Source organism: Podarcis bocagei (assembly GCF_964188305.1).
Source record: "Podarcis bocagei genome assembly, chromosome: 12".
In the NCBI taxonomy this organism is placed as follows: domain Eukaryota; kingdom Metazoa; phylum Chordata; class Lepidosauria; order Squamata; family Lacertidae; genus Podarcis; species Podarcis bocagei.
Window position 1 is genome coordinate 8,325,572 of NC_138137.1, and position 16,231 is coordinate 8,341,802.

At 43.2% G+C, this 16,231-nt stretch overlaps 1 protein-coding gene across 8 annotated transcripts in view; it reads left to right on the plus strand.

The window, feature by feature from the left end:
• PDE1C (phosphodiesterase 1C) overlaps positions 1–16,231 on the plus strand; it is a 268,752-nt gene that overhangs the window by 191,850 nt on the left and 60,671 nt on the right. For all 8 annotated transcript variants that reach the window (XR_014001154.1, XR_014001155.1, XR_014001156.1 and 5 more), the window contains 5 exons: positions 3,803–3,916; positions 4,356–4,538; positions 5,831–5,897; positions 12,076–12,192; positions 15,179–15,319. Coding sequence is in view for 2 of the 8 variants with exons in the window: in XM_081165148.1 (XP_081021274.1) it covers positions 3,803–3,916; positions 4,356–4,538; positions 5,831–5,897; positions 12,076–12,192; positions 15,179–15,319 (622 nt within the window). In the remaining 6 variants the exon portion in view is untranslated. The remainder of the gene's footprint in view (positions 1–3,802; positions 3,917–4,355; positions 4,539–5,830; positions 5,898–12,075; positions 12,193–15,178; positions 15,320–16,231) is intronic.

Sequence of the window (16,231 nt, forward strand, 5' to 3'; positions counted from 1 at the left end):
CACTTAAAAGTTCTTTCGATTTCCCCAGCATAGTAACTTGAGCCTGGGAGCCTTTTGCCTTTTCCCGGCAAAAACGGCTTTAAAAGTTCAAAGTCCAGCCATAAAGCAATTAACTAGAAGCTGGCAGGCTGCCCGGAGCAGTAGCACATACCTCATCAATCACTTTTACGCGCAGAGCAGATTCCGATCCGATCTGTCCCTCTGCATTCCGATCCTTTGCCGGCACTCCGATTCGACTTCTGGAGCCCATAACCACGTGTTGTTTTAAAGCAGAGTCTCGTGCCCAGCGGAAGGATGAGGAGTACGTGCTGCATACTCTATATTGCTTTTATTTACAGTTCAAAGCTGGTATATTACAGAAAAACATCTTGCCTCTGCCGGAGCAGAAAATGCATCCTCTCTCCTCAACAGCTTGGAGAGAATCACTGAGTGAAAAACAGGAAACCAGTATACGTCACATCCAGCTTCCCTTTCCCATGAGAAACTCCAACAGTACAGACTGTGGAATGTAAACACCTGTCTCGTGACAAGCCCTTTCGCTGCACAGTGAAGGAAAGCAGAAACCAACAGGAACATCCGAGATGTTTAGGTGGTATCAGCGTCATGAATTTTGACAGAAAGAAAGACAGAAATGTGGTTGTCTGGATATCAGCAAAGGTTATACCCGTGTTGAAATATGGCAGGATGTTCAGGAACCATCAAGAAAAGATCAGCTGAAGATATCAGAGGGAATTAGGGGAAATGAAGTTCCACCAGATTCAGGAGCCACCTTAGTATTGCTGTTTCGAATTAATGCAGCCCTTATAGTTTGTGCTTCTAGAGTCAATCAACAAATGGGCTTTGGAGCTCATTAGTGTGAATAAGAACATATGTTCACTCAGAAGAATATGAAAACTGGATTTAGTTGTTATCCTGAACAGGGAGGCATGCGCTAGGCTTTCCAATTTTCACTAGGGACCACTTTGCTGCTTTCTGTATCTTGGGTTGCCAAATGTTGGGCTTGCCTGCTAACAGTAAGACTTTGGCAGTTGGCAGGCCTATCATGTATTCCTGAAGTCCAGCTGGATTCTGCCCAGATCCCTTTTCTTCTCTCTTTTCCTCGTGAGTGGATGTGAGAGATCAATGAGTGGAGACTATTGAGAACCAGACTTAATGGAATAAGCTAGGTGGGAATGCCATATTTGGCACAGCACATAGTGTCTGCGTTTTGCAATCTTGCACCACAGATATAAGGAGCCAGTTCCATAGTGAATCGTCATCCCCAGTGGAAACCTTATTACTATAGTGAGGGACACAATTCCATCACAAGGATATTCTGTATTCTTCCCATATTCCCATAATATTGAGGCCAAAACAGGTGTCCATGCACCTTACATACAGTATGTGTGCTTAGTAGTTGTTCAGTGCACTTTCGCCGCTGAAAGAGTAAGGAAATATGTGTTGTAATGTTGATGTATTACATGCTGTTTATGAGATATATGGTAGCTGTAATTTTTGTGTGTGTAAATAAATATTTTCTACTGCAGAATAACAGCGACATACTTTTTAAAAAGGGGGCTTTAAAATAATATCGTGACACAGCCATTTCATACTGCTTCAAAACACTCAGGACATGGTGGTGAGAAAGTTGCTTTTCAAACATCTTGAGGGATTTTGTGACAAAGTGCAGCCTGGGAATCTGCCAGACATCGTACTCCTGCAATGTAGAGCTTTGGGCCTGAGTTGGTCATTATTTCCACAGGAGTTTTTCTGTTGGATACCATTCATTCATTTTTCTGTTGGATACTTTTTGGTGCATGCTAGAATTCCCAGCCATGCTTAGGCATGTTTTGCCTTTGCACTAAACGCCTTGTTTATCACGGTCCCTTGTAACACTAAAAGAAATGTGTGTTTATAAAATCTCTGGAAGTAAATTGAAGCAGATATAAGGAAAAGGACATGCCAACACCTAGGCCTTTGCAGGCCTTCAATCGCTACTGAGCCTGAACTTTTGCTTAACCACAGTGTGTCTGCGCCCATTTGCCAGACCAAGCTGAAACACAATACAGTGGTGCCCCGCAAGACGAATGCCTCGCAAGACGGAAAACTCGCTAGAAGAAAGAGTTTTCCGTTTTGGAGGTGCTTCGCAAGACGAATTTCCTATGGGCTTGCTTCGCAAGACGACAATGTCTTGTGAGTTCCTGCTGGTTTTTTTCCCTTCCCCCCTTTTTTCTAAGCCGCTAAGCCGCTTATCAGCTGATCCGATCAGCAGATAAGCCGCTAAAAGCCGCTAATAGCGCTAATCCGCTAATCCTTCAATGGGCTTGCTTCGCAAGACGAAAAAACCGCTAGACGAAGAGAATCACAGAACGGATTCTTTTCGTCTTGCGAGGCACCACTGTAAAGACTTGTTGCGGTCATTTGAAAGAACTGCAGGCACGAAAATCTATGATTTATTCTGAGTGGCTTCACTCATGCTTTAAAAGCATTGATCACACAAAAGAGACAATGGTAGCCTGAAGAATGGTAGCTCCTGAAGTGAGCTGCTTTACAATCTGGGGGTACTGCAGTTGTGCATTGAAATAACTAAATGTATCTTTCTCTGAAGGCATGTGGGCACTTCCAGCACCTCTACCAGATAAGTCATAAATAACAAACAGCAGACAAGGGCAACAACATTGTTTTGTGTATGTGAAGCACACGGTTCTATTCCGAAAGCCCTCTTCTTCTTTTGCCAGATGATGGATGGACTGTGTGCCACATCTAATATTGTATGATGGATGCTAGCGCTGCAGTGTTAGAGCTATTCATTCTGCCTGAATTGTATATGGATGTTGAACACTGCAGAACAAATGTGCAGGGTTATGTTTAGCGAATTGAATCAAAGGCACAAAATACAAACGTGAGCGTCTCTGTTAATCCTTCACTTTGCCCACGCTACATTTCAGGCATTTTAAGATCCAGTGTATTCATTCTTAAGCAAAATCAATAAAGGGCAGGATCCACAGAGCTGTGGGGAGAAGTTTCATGTCTACACCAGGATCCCGGAGGTCCCTTTTTCATGCCCCCACATCTGCTTCCGAAAGCTAGGAGACAATGCAAAGTTGTGCCCAATGCAGTGAAAAGCGTTCCAATTAGAAAAGCAAATTGCTTACACGACTATTTGGCAAACCTAGTCTTTACAACTAGTTAACTCTATACATGTTGAACAGAATTCTCTGTATTAAATAAACTCTGCTAGAGATTGCATTCTCCTGGAATGCTGTGTTGAAACTAAGATGTTCAAAATCTTCCTGTTCCTCCTTTTAGAATTTCAACACTGTTTGATGATACAAAACATCCTTCATGCCTGCACTTTCTGTTAAAAAGCCATATTGGGAGAATGGAAATGCTTTTATGAAAGGCAGCCCTCTACCAGGGAGCTAGGAAAGCAGGTTATATAAGATGGTAGATTAATCCAAACTGTTCAGTCTGTCTTCTGCAGTAGCCTAGATAACAACACCCTGGTGGAATCTACACACATGTAAAAAAACGCTGTAAAAATGCTTTTTAAAAAAAGTTTTTAAAAATATATAGAATTTGCCATAACTCACTGTTGCCATCTAGTGTCAGATTTGTATAATGCACTTTACAAAACAAAAGTTATTTGCAGCTGTATAGCTCAGTCCCCTTTTATGGGTTGTAACCATCATATACTCACAGCCCTCATATTCTGTTAATAGGATGGTGCAAGAAAGTTAAGGATTTGGGGCTATTAATCTGAACTCCTTTGGAATTCCAGATGTGGATTTGTGCTAATCAAATTCTTGTTTTCCTCTCTTAGGTTACGATCTTTGGTGAAGCAGCTAGAGAGAGGAGAGGCTTCCGTTGTTGACTTGAAAAAGAACTTGGAATATGCTGCTACAGTGCTTGAATCTGTGTACATTGATGAAACCAGGTGAGACGATTGTTTTAGTGTAGTAATAATGCTTTATTCTCATCATTTATTTTTTAAGTAAACAAGATTAATACCTCATCCTATTTCTTGGGATTAGTGTGAGTCACACAAAGATTCACAAAATGTTTAGGGGTCTGCGTACCCCTGAGCTCCCCCAGAAAAAAGCACTGTGAATAACCCTGCAAAGATCTTCATTGCTCTCACACTCCAGAAGTGAGGTACTTTACAATCTGGGGGTTCTGCGGTTGTGCATAGAAATAACTAAATGTCGATATTTTTCTACATTAAATTCACCTGAAAGAAAACAACCACAAACCAGCAGATTTAATTAGGGGCTGGGCATGTGTAACACCTTGTAAACAGGAGAAATGTTGCAAGAAAAATGCTGATTCTGTGGAAATCTTTATTTAACGTATCTCCCCTGTATCTCTCCCAACAGGCGTCTGTTGGATACGGAAGATGAACTCAGCGATATCCAGTCAGATGCTGTGCCCTCGGAAGTACGGGATTGGCTGGCTTCTACTTTCACACGGCAAATGGGGATGATGCTGAAAAGGAGCGAGGAAAAGCCACGATTCCGAAGTATTGTGCATGCAGTTCAGGCTGGGATATTTGTGGAGAGGTAACGGATGATGCAACTACTCTGCACCAAAGAATAGTCAGATGTTGCAGTTTATAGATATTGGAGCTTTGTAGGTAAACGTGAGCAACCAGTGAAGGCCCAATAGTTCTTCTGAAGAATTGGCCGGGATCATGACTTCACTTTCTCCATCTCTAAATCCAGATATGAGAGCCCTCTGTCTCTGAGGGCCTTCTGAGCACAATAATTCAGAAATGGCTAGCACTTACGATATCGTAACAACCCTGAATCATTTCAGTTCACCAGTTTTAGCGTTTGCATCACTTTGAGATGGATTGCATCTTGGGCTAATGATGTCTGAGCGGAAACAGGATCCTTTTGGTCAGCAGGCAAGGTTGCTATTTCGATAACACAGAATGGTGCATTTTGCAATTATATTTGGCGGGAAGGCTGTGGCAGTGTTTTGCATTGAAGCATTAATTGTAAAGAGAACTTTGTCTAACCTTGCCATTGAAATAACAACACACATTTACTTTGAAATAAGTCAAAGAGATGCCAGTGCTTCCAAGTAGACCAGTATAAAGTAAGCAGCACATAAGCGGCACACAAAACACTAAAAAAAATTCTACGTTCTAAATCTTAAATTAATAATCCAAAAATTGAGAGAGCTACTACAAGATCTACTACAGAAGCCACAAACAGAAAACTCATCCAAATTGTGTCCAAAAGGAAGATTCAGTCTGTTTGTGGCTTCTGTAGTAGACCTTGTACATAGTTCTCTCAATTTTTGGATTATTAATATAAGATTTAGAACGTAGAATGTTTTTTTCAGTGTTTTGAGTGCCGCTTATGTGCTGCTTACTTTATACTGGTCTACTACGAGAATTGGCAGCATAGGTTCATTTCTTCAGTGTTTCCAAGTAAGCATACCAGATCATCCTGATCCAGTGATCCTCTTCCACGTGTGGTTGGGATCTTTTACATTACAATAAAGGAAACTTGTGCAGATTGTGCTGGTGGTGGTTTTGCAGATTCAAACCGACGTGTGCAAGGCATGAAATGGTGGCAGTGGTGAGGCAGTACAGGAAGCCTATATTCTGGCTGTAAACATTTTAAGTAAATGCATACCTTCATCAAAGCACAACATATGGCAGCAGTTCTGCAGAGAGCTCTTTTGCGTGACGCTATCTCTGGCTCTGAATGGAACATTTTGGCATAGAAATTAATGCCAGTGGGAATAAAGGAAGAAAGGCAATTTGTTTGGCTTGGGTAAAAACAATGTATTCTGAAGAGAACTCCGTCATGTGTGTAATTAATTTGTTTTATCTTGACAGAATGTACAGACGGACATCCAATATGGTTGGACTTAGCTACCCACCAGCTGTCATTGGAGTGCTAAAGGTAATGCCAGTGGTGGTTCTCTCTTACAAAACACTGAAATGATACGGGGATTTCATGTAGAGGTCTGTGCATGCTCTACCTTTCATTGTGTCTTGAAAATAATTTAGCTTACATCATACAAGGATCAGAGAAAAACAGTCCAGAGGTTACCTGGTGATCTTCAGCTCATTTCTGTTGTTAAAATATCACCACTAGAGTAAGGTGTGATATCTTCTGTATCTAAACAGGAAGTAGAAAATGAAGTCTTGAACAATACCCTAAGAATAAAGGTAAAGGTAAAGGGACCCCTGACCATTAGGTCCAGTCGTGGCCGACTGGGGTTGCGCACTCATCCAGCTTTATTGGCCGAGGGAGCCGGCGTACAGCTTCCGGGTCTTGTAGCCAGCATGACTAAGCCGCTTCTGGCGAACCAGAACAGCGCACGGAAACGCAGTTTACTTTCCTGCTGGAGTGGTACCTATTTATCTACTTGCACTTTGATGTGCTTTCGAACTGCTAGGTTGGCAGGAGCAGGGACCGAGCAACGGGAGCTCACCCCGTCGCGGGGATTCGAACCGCCGACCTTCTGATCGGCAAGTCCTAGGCTCTGTGGTTCTGCCTTTAAACATCCCCTCCAAATGCATGTTGGCAAGAAGGACCCAAGGGCAGCCTTTTGCCTGATAGGATTCTTTCTGCCTCCCACCCCTCAGTTCTCTTTTAATATTATTGGATGTCCATTAGTATTCTATTCTACACTTGGAGTTTGAAGCACCTGACCTGCTATTTATTTAGAGCACCTCACATGGGAGCTTAGCTGTAAAGTGTTTGGTTCAATCCTCAGCACCTCAGGCTGGCAAAAGGGATTTCTCCACAAAACCCCAGAGAGCTGAGATTGCACTGGTACAGTGGTTGGTACAACTTTTCCTACTTCGTTTGGACCAGGTTAATAAAACTTAGCACAGAGGAAATTTTCGTTGGATTTTTGTTTATTCCACAGCAAGAGCCTACCTAAACAAAAGTCAGTAAAAATCAATCCTATAGCATGCTAATAGTGCAATGTAAACGCATAACTAAAACATCCATCCCCAAAGGTCCCCTTGTTACTCATTCAAGGAAAAAAGTTTTGTTTTTAAAAAAGGACCATGCATTTTTGTGACTACATATGAGTTTCTGGAAATCAGTACTGGATAACAGTAGCCTTGCAAAAGTGTGGTGTAAATCTGAACTAAGCAATGGTAACCAGTCATTTAAGTTTCTCAGTGTCCCTTATGGGGCACTGTGGGGAGTTTAAATGGCTACAAGCCACTTCCCCCACTGATGTAGGAGAAAGCCCAGCAGAGGCTCAGCAAATAGGAAGCATTGCTGGTCTCCTTCCACCCCTAGGGAGGAAATGCTGGCATCTGCTTTTTGGGGTCTCCTGGGCTCTGCACACACACCTGGCATGATCCTTTCTCCCCACGAAGGTCTTTAGCCACCAGGTGAGGTTGATTTGATTCCCCGCCTTGTTTCCGATTTAGATCTTAGCTCATCCCTTCTTCCCCGGCAGCCCTGGCATGCTGACGTCACTCTCACACGTATTGGGGCATGGTGACGTCATGAGGACGTGCCCTGGCGCGTGCCTGGACTTCTGTGGCTGCCTGGCCCCTTCATTTAAAATACTGTGGGAGCTAGGGCAGCCACAGCCCTGGGGAGTTGGTGCGTTTGTTTCCTTGCAGTGATGGAGGCACCTCATTTTGCCTCAGGTGCCAAAATGAACTATTGAAATGAATCTATTTGGTAGATTGTTGCCTGTCTAAGTCAGGGGTCAGCAAACTTACCGCGCCTCGGTCTGGTGTCTCCAGCGCCGATAGCACGGAGGGCGGGGGAGCACGTGCCCATATGCGTGTGCACATGCTATTTCTGGTGCACTTCTGGGTCGGAGGAGTACTGGAAATAGCTTGTTCCCATGTGCATGGGCCTCCTCCAACCCAGATGTGCACTGGAAATAACACTTGCGCATGCACAAATAACGCTTGCACATGCGCACAAGCTATTTCCGGTGCTCCTCCGACCTGGAAGTGGGCAGCCACGCAATGCAGTGCTGGTAAGAGTGGGCAGTGGCAGCAGGTGGAGGGGGTCGCCGTGGGCCGGATAAATGAATCCCTCGGGCCTTATCCGGCCCACGGGCCTTAGTTTGGGGACCCCTGGTCTAAGTGTTCTATGAGAAGCCAGGCAGTAAGCCTGTTGTGCATCTGATTTGAACGTGGATTAAGGAGGGTTCTTAACTGATCATTTTATTTGGTGGGCTGTCCTACTTCCCAGTGTTAGCATCACCTAAAGTCAAAAGTAGATAGGTAGCCGTGTTGGTCTGCCATAGTCAAAATAAAAAAAATTCCTTCCAGTAGCACCTTAAAGACCAACTAAGTTAGTTCTTGGTATGAGCTTTCATGTGCATGCACACTTTAGATCTTAGCTCATCCCTTCTTCCCCGGCAGCCCTGGCATGCTGACGTCACTCTCGCATGTATTGGGGCATGGTGACGTCATGAGGACGTGCCCTGGCGCATGCCTGGACTTCTGTGGCTGCCTGGCCCCTTCATTTAAAATACTGTGGGAGCTAGGGCAGCCACAGCCCTGGGGAGTTGGTGCGTTTGTTTCCTTGCAGTGATGGAGGCACCTCATTTTGCCTCAGGTGCCAAAATGAACTATTGAAACGAATCTATTTGGTAGATTGTTGCCTGTCTAAGTCAGGGGTCAGCAAACTTACCGCGCCTCGGTCTGGTGTCTCCAGCGCCGATAGCACGGAGGGTATCTGAAGAAGTGTGCATGCACACGAAAGCTCATACCAAGAACTAACTTAGTTGGTCTTTAAGGTGCTACTGGAAGGAATTTTTTTTATTTTGACTAAAGTCAAAAGGTGTACTTCGGCTCCATACAATATCTTTTCTTTTTTGCCACTATTTGCCTCTTCTGCAATGGAATGAAAGTGATATGCAAGTTGGCGGAAGCAGCACAGGGAAATTTCAGAGCACACTGAAGCAGGACAGTCCCATTTTTAAAATGTTATCTTCACGTCAGGCAATTGATGCAACGTCAGTGTATGTCGTATCCACTGTGCTGCTTTTCTGGCTGCTTGAGGAAATGTCACTTAGTCTGAAAACACATCGGGGGAAATTACAGCCCAACTGCGTGTAGGATATTCATGCTATAATCAAATGCATAATGCATGAGTTGTGTCGACGGAAATTGCCTTGTAAGTCTGATTTGCAGCACACTTGGGCGTCTCTTTTTCCTGCCACCGTTCATTACTTTTGTACACTTGAATTTACATTGATTAAAAATGGCAATAAAAAATTGCTTGGCAGTGGCCTACTTAGGTGGACGGGTAATAATATATATCAGATGGCCTTAAGTACCATTAACTTCTGGCGCACAATTAACAACATAACAGTGAAGGGACTGAGAATTGTGTTTTTGATTAAGTAATTTTAAACCATTCCACGTGGCAGCCACCACTGCATAGGAGACAATTTGCGTGCACTTACAGTCACCAGACATTTTCTTGACATTATAATGAAAATAAGAAAAGAAAAATGCACTGAAAGAGCTTTCCCTGCCCCCAAAATTAAAGATGCACACAGCGCTTAGTACATGTGGTTGCCTATATAGTAAGCTATTTGTGCAGATTGAATGATTTTCTCTCTGTCACTGCATTCCTTTCTTTTTGGAAGCATAGGGTGGCTTGGAGGAAACTCCCCAATCAAAGTGGTGCAATTTTCATTTCAAATGCTTGCCTCACTATTGTGGTAGCATCTTCCACTGGGGGCAAATCCTGCGTAACAAATCAGCATTGTGACTGCACAGTACATTGAGTATCCATTGGCTGTCTTCTCTATTGCTGGGTTGTGTTTGAGCTTTAAAAAAACCAAAACACCTAGCCAAGTGGCAACGATATGAATGGAACCTCAAGACTTGAGATCATGGGGAGGGTAACCTTTTTATAAACGTGAACTTTTGCCAAAGTGCAGAGATGGACACGCTACCCTGGTGTCTGCTTGGTGTGACTCAGAAATCACTTGACTTGTTTGTGAGTTTGGAAACAGCAGCAACCAGAAACAAGCTGGCTTGTTTTCTGAGTCAATCTGAAAGGGTTGGGAAGTATGTACCTTGGCTCCCAGTATTCAACACATTATTCCCAACGATGTTTTTCTTCCCTGCTTCTCCTGTTTCTTTCTGGTGCACTCTGCAGCGTGTCAAGAGTAAAAGAGCAGTAGTGCTTGGGAACCGAAATTTTCTCAAGGGCAATATCCCTTGAGAAGACTTCAGTTCCTAAGCAGTCCTATGCCTTTTGTCCAGATACAGAGGTACCTCGGGTTAAGTACTTAATTCGTTCCAGAGGTCCGTTCTTAACCTGAAAGTATTCTTAACCTGAAGCGCCACTTTAGCTAATGTGGCCTCTTGCTCCTGCCGCACCGCCGGAGCACGATTTCTGTTCTCATCCTGAAGCAAAGTTCTTAACCTGAGGTACTATTTCTGGGTTAGCAGAGTCTGTAACCTGAAGCGTATGTAACCTGAGGTACCACTGTACACTGTGAAGCATGCCAGGATGATGGAGAGGAAGGAGAAAACCTTTCCTCCCCTTGCCCTCTGCTTCAGCTACCACAGCATCTCCCAGGTGGAATCTACACATTTAAAGAAACACTGTGAAAATGCTTTTTTAAAAAAGGTTTTGAAAAATATGTTGAATTTGCCATGGTTCACTCTCGCCATCTAGTGCCACATTTGTATATTGCACTTTACAACACACTTAAAATGTTTTATTTGCAGCTGTATAGCTGAGTCCCCACTCTCTACTTGCAGTTAAGAAAAGAGGAGAGTGGAGAAGATGCATTGGGGGCAGGTGGAAATAAGGGTGCACTGCAGCTGAGAACCCTTTCCCAGCATGGGAATAAACCGAAACAGCCATCAATGAAGGTCAGGGGTTCATGGGGGCAGATTCCTCTTTTGAGAGGCCCTTTTAAGAAGTTCATTTCCAAGGCAGTCTTGAACAAATTACTTCTACACCTCTTGGGGAAAGGTTTCATTTAGTAGTCTGTTATCATGAGAAATTGTGGAGGGAACATATAGTGGAATGCACCGCAGCAGAAAAAAATCATAAGCACAATCTATTCATCACTACTTAATTCTTCAATTTCTCTCTCTCTCTCTTTGATGTGTATGGTTTTGAAGGCACATGACACTTGCTGGAGCCCACTAGGTCTGCTGGGTGACCTTGGGCCAGTCACACTTCTTTGAAGTCCCTCAGCCCCACTCACCTCACAGAGTGTTTGTTGTGGGGGAGGAAGGGAAAGGAGAATGTTAGCCGCTTTGAGACTTCTTCGGGTAGTGATAAAGCGGGATAACAAATCCAAACTCCTCCTCCTCCTCCTCCTCCTCTTCTTCTTCTTCTCCGTGCTTGGATGAGAGACTAGCTAGCACCTAGGTACACCACTTTTTCTTCCATTATAAAAGAAAGACAGTAAATGAAAGAATGAAAGCATAAATGAAAAAGAATGAAGTTCTCTCTAAGCAGTAAATGCTCCAACCAAAATAGATGGCTCTCTGATGTTTCTCGAATTTAGACCTGGATTCTGCATTCTTTAGCTTGGTTGCTTGTAGCTGCCACAGGATTTAATTTGACTGGTTAGAATTAAAAAGGTAAAGGTAAAGGACCCCTGACAGTTAAGTCCAGTCGCAGACGACTCTGGGGTTGTGGCACTCATCTTGCTTTACAGACCAAGGGAGCTGGCGTATGTCTGCAAACAGTTTTTCTGGATCATGTGGCCAGCATGACTAAGCCGCTTCTGGCAAAACCAGAGCAGTGCACAGAAATGCCGTTTACCTTCCTGCCAGAGCAGTACCTATTTATCTACTTGCACTTCGACGTGCTTTCAAACTGCTAGGTTGGCAGGAGCTGGGACCAAGCAACAGGAGCTCACCCCGTCTTGGGGATTTGAACCGCCAACCTTCTGATCCGCAACCCCAAGAGGCTCAGTGGTTTAGACCACAGTGCCACCCGCATCCTCTGGTTAAAATTGCTAGCATCTTAATATGCCAAATGGATTCAACTCAAAAATTTACTGACTACCTTACATCATCAAAGCATGTATAGGCTTTGTATTTAACAGTCGTTGTTTTCCTTTCTGTCACTGATGACACTAATGCTGCCTTTTCTCTCACAGAACGTAGACAAGTGGTCCTTCGACGTATTTGCACTAAACGACGCTAGTGGGGACCATGCACTGAAATTCATTTTCTACGAATTGCTCACACGTTATGATTTGATCAGCCGCTTCAAGGTCAGTAATCCTGCAGTGCCCTTCCTCTCTGTTCTCTTGTAATTTACTCAAAGGAGAAATATCACTAACCTTGTAATTCTGCTTTATCTGTGCTATTGGCCATGAACACGTGGTTGGTAAACCCTGCCTGTCGCATACTTGTCGCCTGATTTAACTAGGATGTTATTACTATTGCGATGAACGAGACCAAGTAAGAATCAGTCAATATGGCATCATATTGAAATGGGGTACATTTACCGGCTTCACTGAAGGAAGGGTTCCGTGCTGTATTCAGTAGCGCTCCTGTCACAAAAGTTTTTGATGCCTGTTATGTACTGAGTTGAATAGGATCCTAAATGCAGCAGTCTGATTGGTCCACAGGAACCACCCAATCCAGCTCCAGGTGGAAGGGAATCCACAACCTGATTGGCCTACAGGAGAATCCCGGAATTAGCCAATCACGTGGGGCCCATTGTATAAATAATGTATATAAAGCAGACATTCTGGGGGAACTTCCATTCCCCCAGAGAAAACAGGTGAACTAATGCCAGTGTACTGGAATAAGCAAAGATCATCAGTGACAAAGCAATGATTCTTCAACATCAGCTTCGTTGGACTGGTCATGTTGTTTGGATGCCTGATCATCGTCTTCCAAAGCAACTACTCTATTCTGAACTTAAAAATGGAAAACGTAATACTGGTGGTCAACAAAAGAGGTTTAAGACTGTCTCAAGGCAAATCTGAAAAAATGTAGTATAAACACCGACAACTGGGAAACACTGGCCTGCGAGCGCTCCAGTTGGAGAACAGCCTTTACCAAAGATGTCATGGGCTTTGAAGACACTCACTCAGGATGCAAGGGAGAAACGTGCTAAGAGGAAGGCACGCTTGGCAAATCCACACCGTGATCAACTCCTGCCTGGAAACCAATGTCCCCACTGTGGAAGGACGTCTGGATCCAGAATTGGCCTCCACAGTCACCTACAGACTCATTGTTAAAACCATGTTTATGGAAGACAATCTTACTCAGCTATGAGTGATCACCAAAGAAGAAGAAGAAGAGGAGGAGGAGGAGGAGGAGGAGGAGGAGGAGGAGGAGGAGGAAGAAGAAGAAGAAGAAGAAGAAGAAGAAGAAGAAGAAGAAGAAGAAGAAGACAATCCTACCCAACTACAGCCAACATCCCCTTGTTTGGTTCTGTGGCTTAACCCTTCCCCTTCAAGTTTCTGAGCAATACCCACTGGCCCAAATGAGCTCTTTATTGTTCATCTAGCATGGCTTTGGCTGTGGCAATATGGAGGTGGCAAAAATATGTTGCACTTCCTATCTCTGCATCGTTGTACAATCCCTAGTAAATCATTTGTATCCTCCCACTAAGAGAGAGCTAGAGGAGGAAAGCTCTCCTTACACCAGGAGGCTGCTCAGGACTGCTGTTCTTCCCCCTATGTCCTTCTGACTGGGATCTAGAGTCTGGTATTGCCTTCTCCTCAGCTCTGCAGCACCTTGCCTTTTCTGTCTCCTCCGCTGTACCTGAGCACTTAAAAAATACAGAATCACAAGTGTTAAAAAGGAGGAAGAAGCTACAAGAAACTACCCCTTGTTTCTCCCTTGAAGATATGTGATATTTGGTGAGGTGGAGTCTGTATGAAAGTATATCAAAATCAAAATATATACGAGAAGTCCTGTGATCCACATATGGATTTGGAAGTGGCACAGTCCTGTAGGATGACATGACTTCTGAATACTTGAACTAGCTTTGGGTGATCTACCCAAGGCCACACTGAGGTGTATTTTGAGTCTCAGCTTATAACCCATGCTCAATCTTCTGTATTACACTGATTCCCATTGTTTTAAAAGAAGCTAACCAAGCTGAATTCTTGGATATAGACTGAAAGCAGTCAATGTCCACCTTAGTAAAACCAGCAACCCCCCTTCCCATTGGGATATGTATAGTTTAAAAAGTATATAGGCAATACTATGCCCAATAAAGTCATACTCAGAGAAGACTACTGAAAAAACTAAATTGAATGGGTCTACACTGAGTATGACTTCTTCTTTGGCGATCCCTCGTAGCCGAATAGGATTGTCTTCCATGAACACATTCTTAACAGTGAGTCTGTAAGTGACTGTGGGGGCCAATTCTGGAGCCACACGGCCTTCCACCGTGGGGACATAGGTTTCCAGATGGGAATTAATCATGGTGAGGGTTTGCCAAACGTGCCTTCCTCTTAGCACGTTTCTTCCTTGCGTCCTGAGTTCGAGCGTCTTCAAAATCCATGACACCTTTGGTAAAGGCTGTTCTCCAATTGGAGCACTCGCAGGCCAGTGTTTCCCAGTTGTCGGTGTTTATACTACATTTTTTCAGATTTGCCTTGAGACAGTCTTTAAACCTCTTGTTGACCACCAGTATTACGTTTTCCATTTTTAAGTTCAGAATAGAGTAGTTGCTTTGGAAGATGATGATCAGGCATCCAAACAACATGACCAGTCCAATGAAGCTGATGTTGAAGAATCATTGCTTTGTCACTGATGATCTTTGCTTATTCCAGTACACTGGCATTAGTTCACCTGTTTTCCCAAGTGATGTGTAAAAATTTTCGGAGACACCATTGATGGAATCTTTCAAGGAGTTGGAGATGGTGTTTATAAGTGGTCCATGTTTCACAAGCTCCATAACCCTATGTGTTCCAGTAAATTTCCAAAACAAAGAGGCTGTAGAAAACCAAAGGAGAATGCAGTTAATATTCCATGCTAGTGGTGAACGTCTGAAATCACACGCATTTTGGACATTAAGGGCAAATGATAAGTACATATGCCATTAACTTTGGTTGATATTTATAAGAGAGCAAGACAATTTGAAGCACCATCCATGTATAAAAAGTTTTCTGAGGCCTTCCATTTGATTTTTTTTTTAATTGAGAAAGAAACCATATTTGGTGCTAAGGTCTTGATGCTTAAGATTTCAGCAAGCTTTGCCAAATGTACTTCACTTCCTGTGTTTTTGTTTAGATTCCAATATCTGCTCTTGTCTCCTTTGTGGAAGCCTTGGAAGTTGGCTACAGCAAGCATAAAAATCCATATCACAACCTAATGCATGCCGCAGACGTCACACAGACTGTTCATTACCTCCTTTTTAAGACAGGTGTAGCGGTAAGTAAATGAATCCCCTTTCTTAGGAGACCCAAACAATGTTGTGCATTCTGGGTAGATTTCCTGCATGACCCACTGGAGAAACCCAGCCAGATGGGCAGGGTATAAATAATAAATTATTATTGTTATTATTATTATTCATGGCTTGTTCGTGGGATTTAAATTACAACAAACCCCAAGATTTACGAGCACCAAAGTGCGTCTCTGGTTTAGACCCTTTGGATTATAGTCTGTTGCTCAGATATGTGTTTGGGATTCTAACTTGCTGCTTCTCCAATGCTTAAGAGAATGTAGTTCCCCTTTGGACTGTGGGATTTTGAAACTGGCCAAAAGGTCAGGCAACAGGAGATTATAAAGTTAACTTAAACAGTGGCAGTTGTTTTGGGCAGTGGTTCCACAAGTGCAAATTATGTGCATGCCACAGAATATATAATGCCTCAGAGCTTCAGTATGGTTTTAGCCAGTGGCCATAATGTAAATATTGCTATCTTTTTTCCTACTAACTTGGCAAATGCACCCTAAACCCATAAGTTAATTTACTCCTTTGGGATTCAGAACAAAAAACTTAACTGCATGGCAAAATGGCACAAAATTTAGTACACAGAAAGAAGAATAAACTGAAAACAAATACAAAATAATAGTAACAACCAATCTGAGATAATTACTGTGTTTCGTGAAATTGTTCTAAAATTATTTACATTTAAGAAGGCCCCAAATTGTAGCTTTGGAAGCTTTGGAAATCGTGGAAAGACAAAAATATAAGAAAATATTTTAGGCAGTGTTCTTTTCTCCTGCTTAGAAAGCATATGCACTTTATCTCTTTCAAAGCTGACACAAAAAGCATAATATTTAATTGGGCAAGTGTGGATGATTCATGGCAATCAACTTCTGGCAGTGCTCCTTGGTTGATGT